This window comes from Juglans regia, chromosome 1, assembly GCF_001411555.2.
Source record: "Juglans regia cultivar Chandler chromosome 1, Walnut 2.0, whole genome shotgun sequence".
In the NCBI taxonomy this organism is placed as follows: domain Eukaryota; kingdom Viridiplantae; phylum Streptophyta; class Magnoliopsida; order Fagales; family Juglandaceae; genus Juglans; species Juglans regia.
In genome coordinates this window covers 9,907,376-9,925,844 of record NC_049901.1, presented here as the reverse complement: position 1 = coordinate 9,925,844, position 18,469 = coordinate 9,907,376, and the positions used below count along the sequence as shown (strand labels likewise).

Genomic DNA, 18,469 nt, shown 5'->3' with positions numbered 1-18,469 from the left:
CTTTCGATGAAGTGGAAATATTCAGTGGCAAATTGGCTGCCTTTAGTTGTAGTGGCTAATTGTGTGCGGATTTGCACTATGCGCGCACGTGTTCTTGAAGAAAAAGTTGCATCTAAGGCATGCCAAACATCATTGAAAGTTGTATAATTAACAACTTGAGCAAGTACTCCTTCGGAGAGGAAAGACATTAGTGTGCTAAGAATGAGGTTGTCTTGACGAACCCATTGAGAGTAGGTAGGATTTAACCTTTTAGAGACAACTCCAGTTTCAGGGTAAGGAACAGAAATGGTTTTGGGAGGTTTGGAAGTGGTACCATCGATGTACCCAAAAAGATCTTGACCTCTGAAATAAGGCACCAGTTGTGCTTTCCAGAAAAGGTAATTGTCTTGGTTAAGCTTAATAGTGACAACATTAGGCATGGAAATGATAGAAGAATTGGTGGGATTTTGTGGTTCAGAATTAAGAGTGGAGGAGGGATTTGAGGAAGACATTTTTAGACATTGGTCTTTTGTGGCTCTATTGATACCATGTAAGATAATTCAAAGGCAGAGTATTTGAGAATAATCTCGATTTTTCCCTTAATCAATCTCGTGTCTATATACGGCTATATATAGTACTATAGATACAATTGATTCCTATTTTAAAGGATACAATTCAAGAACTTATTACAGCTATACAATTGAATTCTACAGGATCACATCTTCCTCATTATTAGACTTTTGATTTGCTGCTAGGATTTCATCATGATTTGCTACTATGATTTTTGTAATTTCTATTGCTGCATATCTCGAGTTCTTTAACTTCTTGGTATTCAACCTTGATTTCAATAACAACAAATTGATTCTTTACACCCAACAACTCCATTATCTTTAAAAGGACAATGGTGTGCACTCCACTGATGATATCAACAAAGTAATAACAAGACTGCAAATATTTAGGAAACTTACAATTTTTAGTACGAAGTTGGACTCACTACAAGAAATATGGATTTTTGCCTCAAATTATTTTCCCACGACTACCCATAGTGGGGGTTAGCTTCTATTGACACAAGAAAAGCCCATCGCAATAAAAAAGTTCAATTGCCACAACATTTTGTGCTTCGAGTGCTATACGGTGGTAAAAATCACTTATTACAACGAAGTTAAGTTGCTGCAAAACTATTACCTACAAAACGTTATTTGGAACGTCGTTTTTAACCTTGTGGCTACGAGAAAGCTCCTAGTTTCGAACATTCTAAGGCCTCGAGAGTAAACACTTCACATTCCTACATCCCTCTTAGAAGAGCAAAATCCCTAGATCTGAGTCATCGACGGTGACTTACCATACTCACCGTCCTTCCAAGTCCAGTACCGCTGACAGTTGCCACCACTTCCCATTCCATTCACCCTCACCGCCAGGTTATACACGTTTCTGCCCTATATCGCTCACGCCAAAGGTATATCTCTCCCAATTTGATGCTGCTTATTGATGATATTGTATTCTGAAATCTCTTTCTCTCCCTCTCCCCCTTGTTAAATCTATGGCCTATTGCAACCTCTTATGTGTGTGTATCTTTGTGTTGGTTAGTTTCGTTGTTTGCATCATATTAATTACGTGTTGATGCAAAAACATATACATACTTCCATACTTGCATCCAATGAGATTTTTATTGTGCTTTTTATTCTCATGTAACTCTTGCTATAAGATGCATCACCTTGGGGTTTAGGATTTTATCAGCCCAGAGATTGTTATTTTTATTGTAATTTCATTAAATTGTTACCTTTGTTTTCATTCTGTTGGGGAGGCTATCTGGTTGGCCTCGTACATGTGTCTTCTACATTGTTTTGATTTCATTGAACTTTGACATTTGGGTAAATGTGTCCTCTGTGCAGTGAGTCTCTAATCATAATGTCTAAGTATAAAAATGTCTAAGCATTCACAAAATCCACATTCTATTTTGTGTACTATCATTTACTTTTTTGGTATGTGTTTCGATCTGTCAAGAGGATTATATTAGATAAGTAGTGGAGCATAGAATTGGTTGTTTAAAATCTTAGAATTGGTCGAGGGGATCTTAAAATAGGTTAGCTACTCTACCATGAAACTACCTTCCATATTTGTAAGGCTATTTTTAACTGTGTTGCCTGCATTCACCTGATGGATATTGAAGCCTTATTACATTTTTCATTACCCTATTGGATGGACTCTCTTATGTTGTATGTAATATCAATGATATTGAATAACAGTGAGAGTTGCTTAATAATCTGGACGCAGAATTCAATTGCCCATACAAAAATGTTTAAAATCCACTTGCTCAGCACCAGTAAAATATTATGAACATTTTTCCTTCATAATATATAAATATGTTAATGATTATTACAACCAATTTTTTATCTAGCTTCTGCTATTTTATATAGAAGACTTTTATCTTTAATTGTTTTTGATTGATTTTGTTTACTTTAAATGATAAGCTAGGTAGCTCTTGTTGGATAAAACAACAAAGTATATTTTATCATTTCCCCTAATGTGCTTTAACTCACTATGTACCATTATGTAAAAAATTAGATAGTTACTATATGCATATTGTTGCACTTTTTGCGTTATGGCATGGATGCTCACCTTGAGGCATATGTGCTTATATAAATATTTCCATTCTCATGATTTCTAGTATGCCAATTCTACTCAGTATTTTGTCATGTATTAATACAAAGACTTCCTTTTATTGTGTTAGCTGATTTATAATTATGTTTTGTATCTGCTTTTTAACCTAGTACACTAATGTGGGTACAATCCATTCTTTGTTTATAATTTGTACTTGTCTATACAATCTATACTTGTCCCTAAATGTATGGTACATGTCCCAAGGAGGATTTCATGCATAAGTTATTCATAGACAATATGATATTGTGTTATCCATGTAAGTGGGCTACTACCCATGTATAGTACTAGTTAGGGCTGCAAACGGTCCGGTCCAGTCGGTCTTGCCTTGTTTTTTATTATTATTGTTTTAAATAATTAATAAAAAAATTTATTTAAAATACTAAATTAAATTAAGTGACTTATTAATGTGGATTATGTAACAAACTCAATAAAAAAATATTTTATATGGTCAATGATAATAAATTAGATGAAAATTATATTATTAATTTATATAATTACTATATAATTAACTAATTGATATTATATATTTATTAATTCATAGAATATTAACAAGTGTTAATAGCATATTTAAAATTTTATATTGTTAATAGTGATAGGTTAGATGAAGATATATATAAAATATTGTTAATTTATAGAATATTAACAAGTATTAATAATATATTTAAAAATTTATATTGTTAATTGTACAATTATTATATATAATATATATTTTTTTTTTTTCATTCGGTCCAGTCCGGTCCGAAAAAACCATGGACCGTGGACCGGACTGAATGTTTTCAGTCCTCTAAAATGGGGACCGGACCGGACCAGTCTAAGTCTCAGTCCAGTCCGGTCTGGATCGAAACGGTTGGTCCGTTCTGTCCAACCAGAGCGTTTATCACCCCTAGTACTAGTGCTTGTATCTGGTAGTTATTTATGTTGTTGTGACTGTGTATACTAGTCCATGTATGCTGGTATGCATCTGAATGTGTGAGCTTTCTCTTATGTTATCCCATTGATGAATGAGTTAGTTAAAATGCATCTGAATTTGCAAGTTATCTGTGCATTTGAATGCGTTTGCTATCCTTGCATCTAGTTGTGTAGGTTGTCTCTACATCTGAATATGCTTGTATTCTAGTGATGGGGTACCTACATCAAAATGTGTTGGAAATTGTGCATCTATGTTGGTTATCCCTGTATGCTATCCCTTCATGTCGAATGTGTTACTTATCTTACACATTCCTGAATTTGGTTATATTGCAAATCCTGCCAAACGTACTCCCTGCATATGAATGTGCTGGCTATTCCTTGACATTCCTCTGTTGGGTATCACTGCATCCTAGTAAATGATGTGATGGCTATCCATGTATGCTTATCCTTGCATGAAACACAATTAGTTGTCAAGTGGGCAACTATTATATTGGAATATGTTAAACTTACTTGGCTCACCTCTTTGTGGTAATGCTTGTTCAGGTGAGCTCTATCAGCCCCTAAAAAATATGGATGAAGAGCATATTTTGTCTTACATTGTGGTTGCTCCATGCATCTACTTTCTGGTTTCAATTTGCACAATGAAGCTATATGCTTTAATTTCAAGCCAAATTGTATCTACCTATCCTTACTGCAGTTGTATATGTTGTCAACTGAAGAAGAGTGCTAGCCTATATCTATACTACCGAACCTTTCATCATTTCCACGCAGCAAATCTAGATGGGTACTAGAGAAATACCATGCAATGCAATGCATCTTGATGTAATACCATTCATATGACCTACTATGAACACTGGGACATATTTGAATGTTTAAAATATTTCAAGTAATTATGTTATAAGGTGTTGTGGATATCTTTTGCAGTATGTTTTATAACTTGATGAATTTGAATTTGCGTGTATATATATATATATATATATATTATTGTACTAGTGTAAATTCACGGTGTTATGAGTTTATGGTGTAAATTTTGTGTCAAGTAAACATTCATATGGAACAGATCTGTCAAATAAATGTCTTAACTGAAAACTAATAATTACAATACCAAATCATGGGAAGAAATGCTTATTCCCCACACGAACATGTTTGTAGGAAAATTTTATTCATTACAACTAAATCTAAAGTTTATTTCCACAGGACGTCGTGGTAAATACTAATCCCTACAAGTTCCCTTCGTCGGCCTGCTAGTGTAGTAAATAGCTCGTTTATTTTCGGAGATAAGATGAGATGAGTTAATATTAAAGTTAAAAAATTAAATAAAATATTGTTAGAATATATTTTTCAATATTATTTTTATTTTAGGATTTGAAAAAGTTGAATTGTTTATTTTATTTTGTATTGGAAGTTGAAAAAGTTGTAATGATTAGATGAGATTAGATGAGATAAGATGAGATATTTTCTAAAAACAAATGAGGCCACATCAAGCTCTTGGCTACGTGATCGTATCGTGGGTATTAAGTTTTTAATACGACATGATTTAGTGGAGAATTGATTAATTTAGTTTCTAGGTAACTACTTTTTGGGTCGGCTATCCCATGGGAATAAATTATTACGGACGGATGTGTTGGTAGGAAAAGATTAGTTGAATAGATTTGCAGGCAAGAGAATCTAGTAGCAAACAATATATTCCAACAATTAGTATTGGTGGGCAAAGCTAATACTGACAACAAGATCTTGTAGCAACTAAACTAATGTCGAGGAGATTATTCACATTTTCAGTTTTTTTTTTGCCACGAACATAGTAGGCTTCTGCCATGGAAATATTAGTGGGCATAGCGATGTTGTTGTGATGAGACTTATTTCTTGTGGTAAATACTACTTTTTCTGGCGACTCTTATGCCACGAAGATTCCACACAAAAGTAGCTAATTTCGTGTACGAAAGGCATGGTTTTAGCCACTATAAGCATTCTTGGTAAATGTGCTATATCTTGTAGTGATCCACTACAAGAAATCATGCCTTTTCATCGATTTTAAGATCGTCGCAAAAAAAAAAATCGTGCTGCAATAGTCCTTATTTGTGGCGATTTTTGTTTTGCCGCTAAAATCCAACTCAATTTATCCGAAATGCTGATGCTAAAATTATTGTTCCCTTATTTACGGCGACTTTTAGACATTTTGCAGCGATTTATTGTCGTCGCAAATGAAATTTATGATTGTAGCGGTATTTTATTGCGACAAATAGGAAAATTACCACAATAGATACTTCTACGGCGAACTAATGCTTATTAGCGGTGAATAAAAAGCGTTGGAAATGACCTTTTACAAAATTTATAAAAAATTGTAGATGACTATTTTTGGGAAATCTTTAGTTGCTGGAAATGAGCAATTCCAATAATTTTTAAAACAGAAAAAAATGAGTAATTCGGTTTTTGTGGTGACGTCTATAGATTTTGCGACGAGTTATTGTCGTAGCAAATAAAATTTATGATTGTAGCACTATTTTATTTGCGACGAATAGGAAAATCGCCACAATAGCTACTTTTTTGACGAATTAATACTTATTAGCGGCGAATAAAAAACGTCAAAAATAACCTTTTACAAAATTTATAGTTGCTGGAAATAAACAGATTGAACAATTTTTAAAGTAGTTGACAATGAGCAGTTCTGATTTTGCGGCGACGTAGAGTTTTTCGGCGAGTGAAAATCGCCGCAAGAGATAATAAAATTCTTCTTTTCCCTCCAGCGCCCTCCTCCCCCGTCTCCCCAATCCCTCTTCTCCCTGAACCCGCCGACGCGCACAGCCCGTCGCCAGCGACGCCACCACACAACCACCACCTTACCTCGACGACCACCCCCTCCTTCTCCCCAAGCCCTCACGCCGGAAATTTCCTTTTCCCAGAATCTGGCATCAGCTCTCTCTCTCTCGGATTTCTCTATATCGCCGCCGCTAGGGGCGCCGTTCACCACCACTCACACCTCGAAGCCTTCGCCAGACCTCCGTCGGAGGCCCTCTCCTCCACACCTAGCCCAGTAGCCCGAGGCCTTCCCTCTCTCTGTTTCTCTCTCTGCTACATCTCTCAGGAACCACTCCTTGGCGCCGAGCACCTCCTGGTCTCTCTCTCATCTCTACGCCTCGTCGCAGTTTGAATTACTTAGCAGTTTGTTAAGGGGCTGTACTCCGTTATGCTCTCGCAGGTGAGACTCTTAGAAGTCTTTAGGAAGTTTTGGAGTAATAAATATCTTAGATCAAACCCTGCTGCATAGCACTAAATCCATCTTTCGAACGATTTGATGGCAAACTCAAGTTCTACGTTTATAAATTTGCTAATCTTATAAACCTAGAGTTCCCCTAGCCTCCAGGAATTCCTGCTGCCTTTCATAATTTATTTCAGCGCTAAAAGCTATTGAAATCATTCCAAACATAATCTTTTTTTTTTTTTCCAATTGGTTTTAACTGATAGTCAGTCTTAATAAGCAATCCTATCTTTGAAGCCCGAGGCTATCACTACTTATTTTAGATGACTTTTATCCCAAATTGAATTGTTTTCCTCCATTAATGACTTGCATTTAAACATGTTTAGACATGCATTGCTCCTTTTTTTGTGATAACTCCATTAATGTCACGAAATAATGTAGAATGGGTTGAATTCAGATGACTATCATTCAAATCTTGAAATATTGGATTCAAAAATATGGCAGCTATGCTAACGAGTATTGACTACGAGGTTGTGTGTATTCACCTTGGCTCTTTTACCATCACTTTTTTTTTTTTTTTACACAATTGCAGCAGTTACTGCAGGTTTTGACTTTTCATATTGAAGCAGTTACCCCGGATGCTATTTTATTCTCTAATTGCTGCTTAGTAGCGGTGCTTATGTTGCAACAGACGTTATGCTGGGCAATTTCACTGATCTAGCTATATGCGTGGTTATGCTAAAGTGTTACATGTTTCCTTCATGGCTCTCTGTTGGCCAGGTTGTAGTGCAGAAAGAAAGTTGAAGATCCTCGTTTCACCTGCCACCTGCTAAGGTTTTTTTTTTTGCTTAAATAAAGAATCTCCTTAGGTGGTGGCCAACAAATTGAGATGAGAGGTTGGAAAATATATGATACCTTGTGAACTAGTTATTAGTAGAATACCAATCGCAATATGTTCTCTTCATATGGTGAAGTATGCATCTTATGAAGTGTATATGTTCTCTTTATTGGTATTGAATGCTCCTATTGGTTTTCTTGCTAGGTTTATATGCTTTCTCTCTTTATGTTCTTAATTTTCATGCAGAATAGATCTAGGCAGAGTTTTTTGTTGATCATTCTGTGGCTTGTCCTTTATACTTGGGATTGACATACTTTTAAAAAAAAAATACTTGGGATTGACACTATGATCCATGTTCTACAATTCCAACATGGACATCACATATTACAGGTATTTGGCTCTTCTTGCAAAGTATCCTGTGTCAACAAAAGCTCTGACATCTGCGCTTTTAACTTTAATTGGAGATTTGATCTGCCAGGTACTTACATCAAAGTAAAATCTAGCTAGATACCTATTATTTTTTAGTGGGTTTATCTGTATTTTGCTTAACTGTACATGTATCCTAAAAAAAAAAAAGTAAAGAAGATCACTTTGTGTGTTTCATGTCTTTTGAATTGCATCAGCTTATTGAAAGCTTGATCACTTGTATACAAAAATATCTCCATGCTCCTTCAACTCCGTCACTATTTTAGATTGAATTACCTTTCTATTAACTTTTCCCCTATCCCTGTTAAAAGGTAAGCAATTATAACAACAAAAAATCCTGCTCCTTTTTATCTGTAATAATTAAATAATCATTTGGTTCTCTTCAACCATTTATGTTGGGGTGTGCAATATACATGTTGCATCCTAGTGTAGTGCCATCAAAATATTTTGTTTTTGTTCTAAATTGAATTAAGGTGCCCATGTATGAGGTTACATATTGGTGTCCTGCTTGAATTTTTCAAAGCTTATCCTGCTTGTAGATTAGTTATTAGGCCTAAATAGGGTTGAAGATGCCAATGTAAGATTCAAAGTTGCTCCTCATATAAGCAAGTCAAGCTGCAGGATATTTTTCTGTGGGCAGGGGCCCTTCTTGTGGGGCTGGGGGGGTGGCGTGGGTGGTGTTCTGCTGACTATAGATGAACTACAATCAAATTTTAACTTATTTTTAGCTTGCTGGAAGGCTTATGCAGGATCACAAACACTGCAGAGTATCATTTTATTGAACCTTGTTGAATTTAAATAGTGGTAGGAAGAAAACTTAACACAGGTGGAATTTAAAACTCATGTGGACTAGGATGGTTAGTCTTAAGTATAACTAGAAGTTTAAACGAGTAGAGTTAGAGCAAATACTACATCCTTGTCTAATTAATTTTTATTCGAACATGAATCACCAATCGCATTGCAAAAAGGCGGCATCCACAAACAAATGTGGGACAGTCTAGACAAACAGTTTAGCATAGGATTCATTTTAGAATACCAGTCTCAAGTCTCTATTTTTTCACTGTCCTCTGTTCTGCTGCTTCCAAGAATTATAGAAACTTTTTAATAAGTGAGAATTATAGGAACTCTAACAAAGACAAACATGTCACATACAAACTCTCAGTTTTCTTGGTAACCAAACAGGGGGTTAATAATGATGCTGCATTGGTGGACTGATGCTTTATTTTCTCTTTAATTGATAATCAATTCATATATTGTGTGTAATCCTAATGAATTCATATATTATGTGTAATACTTTGTAAATTCTTGTAGTTGCTGCAATTTTACTGTGAAGTGCATGGTTTGCGTATTTTCCTCTATTTTTGCTGCTGCTATTTGTGGTTCTTTGGTTCTTTCTTAACACCATATCTTTGGTTCTTTCTTAACACCATACACTAGCAATGCTGTCATGGCATTTTTGTGGGGCAAATAGGTGCATGAACTCATTATCTGAAAAATACTGAAATGTTATACTAGAAGTTAAGACCCCTTTCTTTCAAGTTGGGGATTCAAAGCAATAAAGGAATGAAAATAATGGTGGGTGGAACTTGGTTGAACCCAATCTATACTGATCCGGTATGATTCAAATGAAAATTGGAATAAAATGGAGGTTTGGTTGCAACAGGATAGTCAAGGTGACTTATAAAAAAAAAAGGGATAGTCAAGGTGGGTTATACCTTGCCAACGTTAGAAATTGCAATGGTCTTGGTGAAAGCCAAGCTCTGATTTAACCAATATTGTGAAGTTTTTCTCTTGCTATTATTTATAGTAATCTGTGATTTGTTGTCTTTAGGCTAAAGTTTGATGATGAGTGAGTGACAGAAGAAGATGGAAAGAGGGCATTAAAGGAGCAGCATGGGTGAGGAAGAGGTAATATTTATCTGCCTGTTGGTTCTATGTAATTTCTTAGTAACTTAATTTTTATTTATAGTTAATTGATGCCTTCTTGTTATGCAATGAGAAGGACATTGCAAAACACCTTAGGGTAAGATGTTTAATATCTCATTAGTCTGATTTTCTCACACTGCACTCTGATTTGAAAGATAATCTACTTAAAGGACCACTTCCTGCTTCCTGAAAGCCTCAGAAATTTGAGCCACTTGAGAAGACTGTAAGACTTAGAACACTCTTTTTTTGTTAATTCAAATGACTGAAATAAAAGCCCATATTTTCCATTTTCATATGTCAAGCTTGAATTGTTTCTGTCTGCATAGTTATGGTCCATCTACTTTTGTAATCATGCTTCTTCGAGGAAAAGTATTTTCTAAGTTTCATTATCTTGCAGCCTTCTTTCTGGAAACAATTTTACAGATGCAATACCGAAAACATTTGGCAATTTAAATAATTTAGAAGAGTTGTTAGTTATGTGATTCTATAAACTTTATTTGGAGATGCAGCTTTTAGAATTCAGAAATTCTTAAAACTTGAGCTACTGCTTGCAGTAGGATAGATGGGAGCAGAATATCAGGAAAAATACCCGATTTTGTTGGGAATTGGATCAATCTTACAAGTCTGCGAGTCTTGTACTTCCATTCCTTTGATTTGCCATCTTTCCCTTCTTGGTGTCATAAAAGTTTAATTTTTTTCTGTCCTATCTGAGGATTTTTATGGATGTAGGTTCTTAACCAACAACTCATTAAGTGGGGAAGTATCTCGGTTGGTATTGGACAGCAAAAAGAACTTGAGTCTACTTTATACGCTGAGTACCTCTTCATTTCATTTGGCTGTAAAATTTTCTATACACTGGTGGATTTCTTGCTGCTGTTACTTTTTTTTTTAATTTTATTTTCTGGGTTGTTTGATTGTGAGACTCATAAGAGCTTAAATTGTGACATTTTATTCAATTTTCATTCTTTCTCAATTGAAGAGGTACTGCATGTGTTGTTGGATCATAATGACCTTTTTGGGTGTGAGTTGGGAAGTTAAGTAATTTATGTATTCTGTTTTTGTACTTTTTTTTTTCTTTTCTTTTTTGGGAAAAACCTTTTCCGGCGAGTAAAATTCGCCGGAAATATTTTTTTTTCCAATAAACTTATTTGTGGTGATCACATATTGCCGCAAAACTCTATTGTGGTGAAAATTACCCCGCTTGAAATACATTATGACGATGATAAATAATAATTGCTAGAAAAAAAAATTAGTCAATTGCTGCGACGATTTATTGAGTATTGAGGAAGAAATTTTTCGTTGCTTTTGACTTTTATCAATGATTTAGTGGTAAACGAATCACACTATTTCCGGCGAGTTTTTATGCATTTGTGATTACTAAAAATCACTAGAAAAACTTATTTTTCTTGACGAGTTTTGCCTTTCATTGGTTCAACTTATAATTGAATAAACAATTATCACGAACATTCGGCGTAGTAGAAATAGATAAGAAATATTAAGTGACGATTTTATGGGTTATTTGCGATGATTATTGACGCCGAAAAAGACAATTTTTCTTGTAGTATCTTAGTACAGTATGATCAAGTTTGCACTTGGTTAGTTCAGTATGATCATCAGCATGACAGCATGAGTCGATGAGGCTTAGTACTCCCATTTAAATTAAACGTACTAAATATTTATTACTCATTCTGATGGCTATTTAAATTACTTGGGATACTTATGCTATGAGCTAACAAGAGTAGACAAAATATTTATAACTACGTTACTACGTGCGAGAAGTACTAAATATTAACTGTGGAGGGTCCGTTTATTTCATCGTAAAACGATTTTTGAAAATGAATCTTTTCAAGAGTTTTTAATTTGTTTAATTTGGTGGTTTTTTTTTCCTCCGGCGGGGAATTTGGAGCCTAGATTTGCACCAATTAAGTAGCTACTCAACACCATCTATGTGCCATATATATGCACCCTTAAGGCTTAAAGGCTACTGCGCCCATGCTCCACCCCGGCCCCCACAGTACTACTGGTCAGGGCGGGTGCTCACGTAGCGCCACTGAGCTCCTCCAGTATTGCCTTTTGTAGTTTTGTGTACCGCTCCTCCAGGAGCTCAATGCATTTGCGTCACTCGAATTGTGCAATAAAAATCATTAGATCATGGCGTTAAAAATCAGTCCATGTAGCGGTGACAGATTCACATGATTTTTGTCATTATCTTGCTCGTAAAAAAGTAAAAGTTTTTTGTTAGAACTCACAGATTCACAAGGTCTGATCTTTCTTTCAGCCGGGCCCCAACAAATTAACTCTCCTTTTTGTTTTCTTATGCTTTTATCTTTTTATGCACGACTTTTCGGGATGTCGATTGGAAGGCAATCAGCTTGGCAAAGATGAGTGACTGCAGGCGAGGGATGAACCGGAATCAATTCTGAACGAATATGAAAGGGAATCGAAATCTTGAGATGGGATGGCCATTTTCAAAGATTCGCACGGCTTGAAGTTGGAAATGGGCTACACGCATAGAGCAGAGAGAGCGTTCAAATCACGGGAGAGAGGAGACAGAGCATGTGAGATTCGCACGGATGTGAGATAGAAACCAGTTAACAGTGTTGAGATAGGAGAGAACGGCTGAGATGAAAACTTTGGAATAAAATTGTGTTTGTTTTCGGGAACCCATCTAATCTTACGAAAACTGGTTTTAGGTTTTCAAAATTTTCAGATTATCTCCGAAAACAAACGGGCCCTAAGTCTCCTAGCTATGTTCCTTTCAACATTTCTTTCTAGATGATAAACACATTAAGCTTTTTTTTAAAAAAAAAAATGGAGAAACTCTCATCTATTTTTAATTAAAATATCAAATTGGGTCAAGCATATTTTTATATTATATTCTACAGTATGAAAATATAGATTTTTTAATGCTAATTAATTTGTTCCCCAAAAGATTATAATATGCATTAAAAAATAAATAAATAATTTCAAGTGACTAGCTAGCTAGCTAGCTACCAAATAATACTATAAAATATTAAATTCTCATTTAAAATAATTTGTTAAAAATAATCTCCGTAAGATATTTCTTTTAGATCGAAATAAGTGGACCATGAATTTCGATAACCTACAAAACCTAAGAGAAAACAGGGATGACCCCAATCCTTTGTTTTCATCGCGTGGGTCGGAACACAAGAAGATAAGGTTCATTTGATCATCCTGCCCCCAGCTTAACCGGCTACTTCAAATTCAACTGACTGCAACTGACCTGAGCATTACGAAATTTCCAAGAAAACTCCATCGAAATAATAATAACGCGTAATGGGTGTCTTTTTTTGGATCAATCAACCCACTTTAATTGTCAAGTGTGAATAGAATCTGATTTCCTTCTCTGTGGTCTCAATGTCGACATTCTTACAACAAATCCAAAATTGGTTTTGGATTCAAACCAATTGCCAGATATTTAAATGCGGACGTCCTACTAATGTGAAGTCTGACGTTCTACCCAAAACTTTTTGACCTTTTCCAAGAAAAACTGAATTTATTGTCATTTCAACGATGATTTTCTCCTTAGAAACACTATTTAAAAGCTTATAAAATTCCAACGACTTGGAAATAATTAATCATGACCTCTTTATTTCTGCAGCAATAGAAATGAAAATATTGATAATTTAAAATCATACTCGTTCTTTTTATTTTTCTGTTGATTTTTATAATTCATTTCAATTCATCTCATCTTATCTAATTATTATAATTTTTAAAAAAATTTCACATAAAATAAAATAAATAATTCAAAATTTTTAAATTTCAAAACAAAATAATATTAAAATATATAAATTCTAACAATATTTTATTTAACTTTTAACTTTAATATCAACTCATTTCACTTCATCTCATTTACGAAAATAATTGAAACCTAATTCTCTGCTTCAACAAAAGCGCAGCTGATATGTGCCCAATTTCACCATCAATTAAATGTGAGAGAGCTAGAATTCTTGAAGTCGCATGATGAAGTTTTTCATCTTTTCTAGACCATCCTTAATTATAAGTGGTCCTGCCATAGATCTGAAGAAGAAGCTAACGCGGCTTTCCTTGTCCAACACGCTCGCAGTTTCACAGGCTATATAACATACAGTGGAATGGTCATAGTTTGTAAATCATGGCCCCAGAATGAATTCATTCACTCATATTGTGAGTGTGTGTTTAGATGTTGAAGTGAGTTGAGTTGAGTTAAGTTAAGATGATAAAATATTGTTAAAATATTATTTTTTAATATTATTATTATTTTGAAATTTAAAAAAATTAAATTATTTATTATATTTTATATTGAGATTTAAAAAAATTATAATGATGAATTAAGATGAATTGAGATAAGTTTGGCAACCCAACTCTCAAAGTCTCCGAATATCGAACTCTTTTCAGATTTGCGCACACCCCTACTTGTGATGCTAGGCCGCCTGCGACTCTTGGTCGTGCTGTTCAAAATTTATCTTTTTTTTTTAACATTTTTTTAACATTTTTAAACATTTTAAAAAAATACACTAATAACTTTTTTAATCAGTAAATAAAAAAAATTAATAAATAAATAAATATATGAATGTCAAAAAATGAGGCGACAAATTGATAGGGTATAGTACTATTATTCTTAATTTATTTCAACACATTTCATCTCACCATTATAATTTTTACAAATTTTTTTATAAAATATAATAAATAATTTATTTTTTTTAAATTCTAAACAATAATAATATTTTATTTAATTTTTAACTTTTATCTTAATTCATTTCATTTCAATTCATTATTAAATCTTACCTCTCCTCCTCACATCTATTATATTTATTAGCAATGTTAAGAGTCCGTTTTGAGCGCTTTTTTTTTTTCCAATTATTATTATTATTTTTTGTAGTTTTGTTTTATTTAATGATTAAAAAAATATTATTTAATAATATTATGTTTTTTTTAATATTTAAAAGTGTGAATTTTTTAAATGATGTGAAAAAAATAAATAAAAATATTTTTTTAACAATTTTAAATATTTTTTTAAAACAAATATAATATTATTAAATAAAAAAAATAAAAAATAAAAAATGCAATCGGCTCCTGGTATTTTTCTATATTTATATCCCTAACTCGGTCTCTTTCCCCTCGAATCTCGATTTTCAGAAGATGGCGGCAATATTTCTGCAACTATTTACCTCACGAAAGCTCCTCGTCACACTCTTATGTGTGCTCTTCTTACTCCCTTCTCTAGTTTTCGGAGACTGCACCTGCGATCCTGAGGATGAAGAGCGTGACAAGGACAAAGCTCTCAGATATAAACTTGTTGCTATTGCTTCCATTCTCGTTGCTGGTGCAATTGGCGTCTCCATTCCCATTCTCGGAAAGTTTATACCGGCTTTGCGTCCCGAGATGGACATGTTCTTCGTAATCAAGGCCTTTGCAGCCGGTGTGATATTAGCCACCGGGTTCATCCACGTACTTCCCGATGCTTTTGAGAATTTGACGTCGCCGTGTCTTAGTGAGAATCCGTGGGGAAAATTTCCGTTCACGGGGTTCGTGGCCATGGTGTCCGCGATCGGAACCTTGATGGTTGATGCCTTTGCAACCTCGTATTACACCCATCGCAGCAACGTCCAACATGGGACTGGAGACGAGGAGAAGGTCGGCAGACATGACGAGGGACATGAGGGTCACATGGACGCTCATACTCATGCAACTCATGGTCATACTCATGGTTCGGTTGCTTTGTTTCAGAATTCCGAGTCGTCTTCGGAGCTTCTTCGGCACCGAGTGATATCGCAGGTAATCTTGAATTTTGGGCATTTGCAGGTTTTAGTTCGTATAAGCACGTTGGAGATTTCAACAAAACAAGTTTTGTATAAGAGAGACAAAAAAGAATTCTACTTTTCTTTCTTGATTAATTTCCATTCTACAACTAAGTAATGGTAAATTATGGATTTTATTTTCTTATTTTTGGGTATGATCAAGAATTTGGAGTTTGATTATTGTTTTGACTAAACTAATTTAGGTATTGGAGTTGGGAATTGTGGTTCATTCAGTCATAATAGGTATTTCCTTGGGTGCTTCTGAAAGTCCCAAAACAATAAAGCCACTTGTAGCTGCTTTAACCTTCCATCAATTTTTTGAGGGCATGGGACTTGGTGGATGCATCTCTCAGGTAACATCGCCATTTGTGTAATCTATCTATCTCTTCTGTTTTTTTTTTTTTTTTCTTTTTTTGCAATTATATAAAATTCAATATATTTACTGTCTGTTTTCATTATAAATAATCATTCTCGTCGTAAATAATCCGTCACAAATATTATTTTTCTTGTAGCCAGAAGATATTCCTGGATTTTTTGTTGACTCTTCATCCAAATTTGGCCCGGATGACATCCAATAAGTTTGGTTCGTCAAAGTTCTTGACTAATATTTTGGAAGGAAGTATAATTTTCCAAGCATGTCTAATAAGACTTTGTTTGTTGATTGTGTTCTGTTTTATCTATAACCATGAATAAAATTTCGTAAATCAATCTTTCGGATTCTGTTTTGAATCTATTTAATAAATTGTTGTAGAATAAAAGGAGAATACGTTACAGTAAAATAGTGAAACCAAAAGGATCGAGAGACAGTTCAACTCCATGAGTTGTTTGTCTTCTATAATTGCCTCTATGTAGTAGTTGTTTCATGATCTGATCTGCGTATTGAACTGTTTTAATGGAATCCTGAAACAAAACTTACTGCAGTTGGTGGGTAAATCCCTGTTTAACATCCCTTTTTTCACTCTGCATTTTTAGGCAAAATTCAAGAGCCAAGCCATTGCAATTATGGCAGCATTCTACTCTCTTACTACCCCAGTTGGGATTGCAATCGGAATAGGAATATCTAACTTCTATGATGAGAACGACCCGACTGCCCTGATTGTTGAAGGTATTTTTAATGCAGCATCGGCTGGGATCTTAATCTACATGGCTCTTGTGGATCTTCTTGCAGCTGATTTTATGAGTTCAAGGATGCAAAGCAAATTGAGCCTGCAAATAATTGTAAACATATCTCTTCTTCTTGGGGCTGGTTTAATGTCTCTCTTGGCCAAATGGGCTTGAATATTTTGTCAAGTGGTCTCTCTCATTCAGCCTCTTTTTCCTGCTTTGCATCCCCCCGCATAGCCACATGGCATATAGTTCTAGTGGAAAGTTCTGTCAATGAGATTATACTGATTGCTCCATCAATTTCTCCTCAACGGGGATGAAAAGCACACAACCATCCCTAGCTCGTGCGAAATTACTTGTTTATATAATAGAGTTCAATAAATTTGGTTGCATCTTTCATACATACATCATAAACGAATAACAAAATTACCCCCCTAGAACTATACAGATAACAAAGAACTAGTCGGGAAGTACTTGGGCAAGTTGTAAAATTTGACGACATATTCAGAATGCTGAATGAATTTCCAGCAATAGAGAGGGTCTTGCATTGGAATATATTGAAAGTGACCTAAAGAGGAAGTGATAAGCCATAGGATCCATTGAATGGAGTGATTAGTTGTAGGGGTGATTAACGGTCCGGTCGGACCGACCGGACCGACCGTTTCGGTCCGGACCGAGACTTAGACCGGTCCGGTCCGGTCCATATTTTAGAGGACCGAAATCATTCGGTCCGGTCCACGGTCCACAGTTTTTTCGGACCGGACCGGACCAAATGAAAAATTAAAAAAAAATATATTTTTTATATATATTTTATATATAATAATTATACAATTAACAATATAAATTTTTAAATATATTATTAATACTTGTTAATATTCTATAAATTAACAATATTTTATATATATCTTCATTTAACCTATCACTATTAACAATATAAAATTTTAAATATACTATTAACACTTGTTAATATTCTATGAATTAATAAATATATAATATCAATTAGTTAATTATATAGTAATTATATAAATTAATAATATAATTTTCATCTAATTTATTATCATTGACCATATAAAATATTTTTTTATTGAGTTTGTTACATAATCTACATTAATAAGTCACTTAATTTAATTTAGTATTTTAAATAAATTTTTTTATTAATTATTTAAAAAAAAAAAAAAAGAGGACGGACCGACTGGACCGGACCGGACCGATAGCTATCGGTCCGGTCCGGTCCCTTTGGGTGTTCGGTCCGGTCCGGTCCGGAAAAATAATGGACCGAAAATTTTCGGTCCATCGCCGGACCGGACCGGCCCGTTTGCAGCCCTAATTAGTTGCTTATCGTTTCCCCCAACAGCACCGAGTTGACTATGACAAGACGTTAGTCCTTTGACAGAGACGACCAACACGCAAGTGCTCATCTCCCAAGCAACAAGCTTGACCTGCGTCGTCTGAGACGTATAGACAAAAGAGTAATGATATCACCTAATATATTTTTACAATACATATTTCAATAATATTATAAGATGAATATATTTTTGTAAAATAATATTATTTTTCTAAGATATTTTATAAAAATATTTTTTATTTAAAACATAATTATGTAAAGTATTGTGCATAAAGAAAAATAGT

The 18,469-nt window shown here is 34.4% G+C and overlaps 1 protein-coding gene and 1 long non-coding RNA gene across 7 annotated transcripts; both read left to right on the top strand.

The window, feature by feature from the left end:
• Nucleotides 1-6,218: 6,218 nt before the first annotated feature.
• On the top strand, nt 6,219-10,939 carry LOC108998564. 6 transcript variants are annotated; one of them, XR_004801179.1, is made up of 5 exons: nt 6,219-6,745; nt 7,526-7,579; nt 7,974-8,061; nt 9,841-9,917; nt 10,490-10,939. It is a non-coding gene; the product is annotated as an uncharacterized LOC108998564 (long non-coding RNA). The 6 variants fall into 6 exon arrangements; XR_004801173.1 differs by having other exon boundaries at nt 7,341-7,579; XR_004801171.1 differs by having other exon boundaries at nt 7,338-7,579.
• Nucleotides 10,940-15,034: 4,095 nt separating this feature from the next.
• On the top strand, nt 15,035-17,232 carry LOC108998562 (zinc transporter 8-like). Its single transcript, XM_018975125.2, has 3 exons — nt 15,035-15,713; nt 15,940-16,089; nt 16,709-17,232. The coding sequence occupies exons 1-3, from the start codon at nt 15,078-15,080 to the stop codon at nt 17,012-17,014; spliced, it is 1,092 nt and encodes a 363-aa protein (XP_018830670.2). The 5' UTR covers nt 15,035-15,077; the 3' UTR covers nt 17,015-17,232.
• Nucleotides 17,233-18,469: the final 1,237 nt, after the last annotated feature.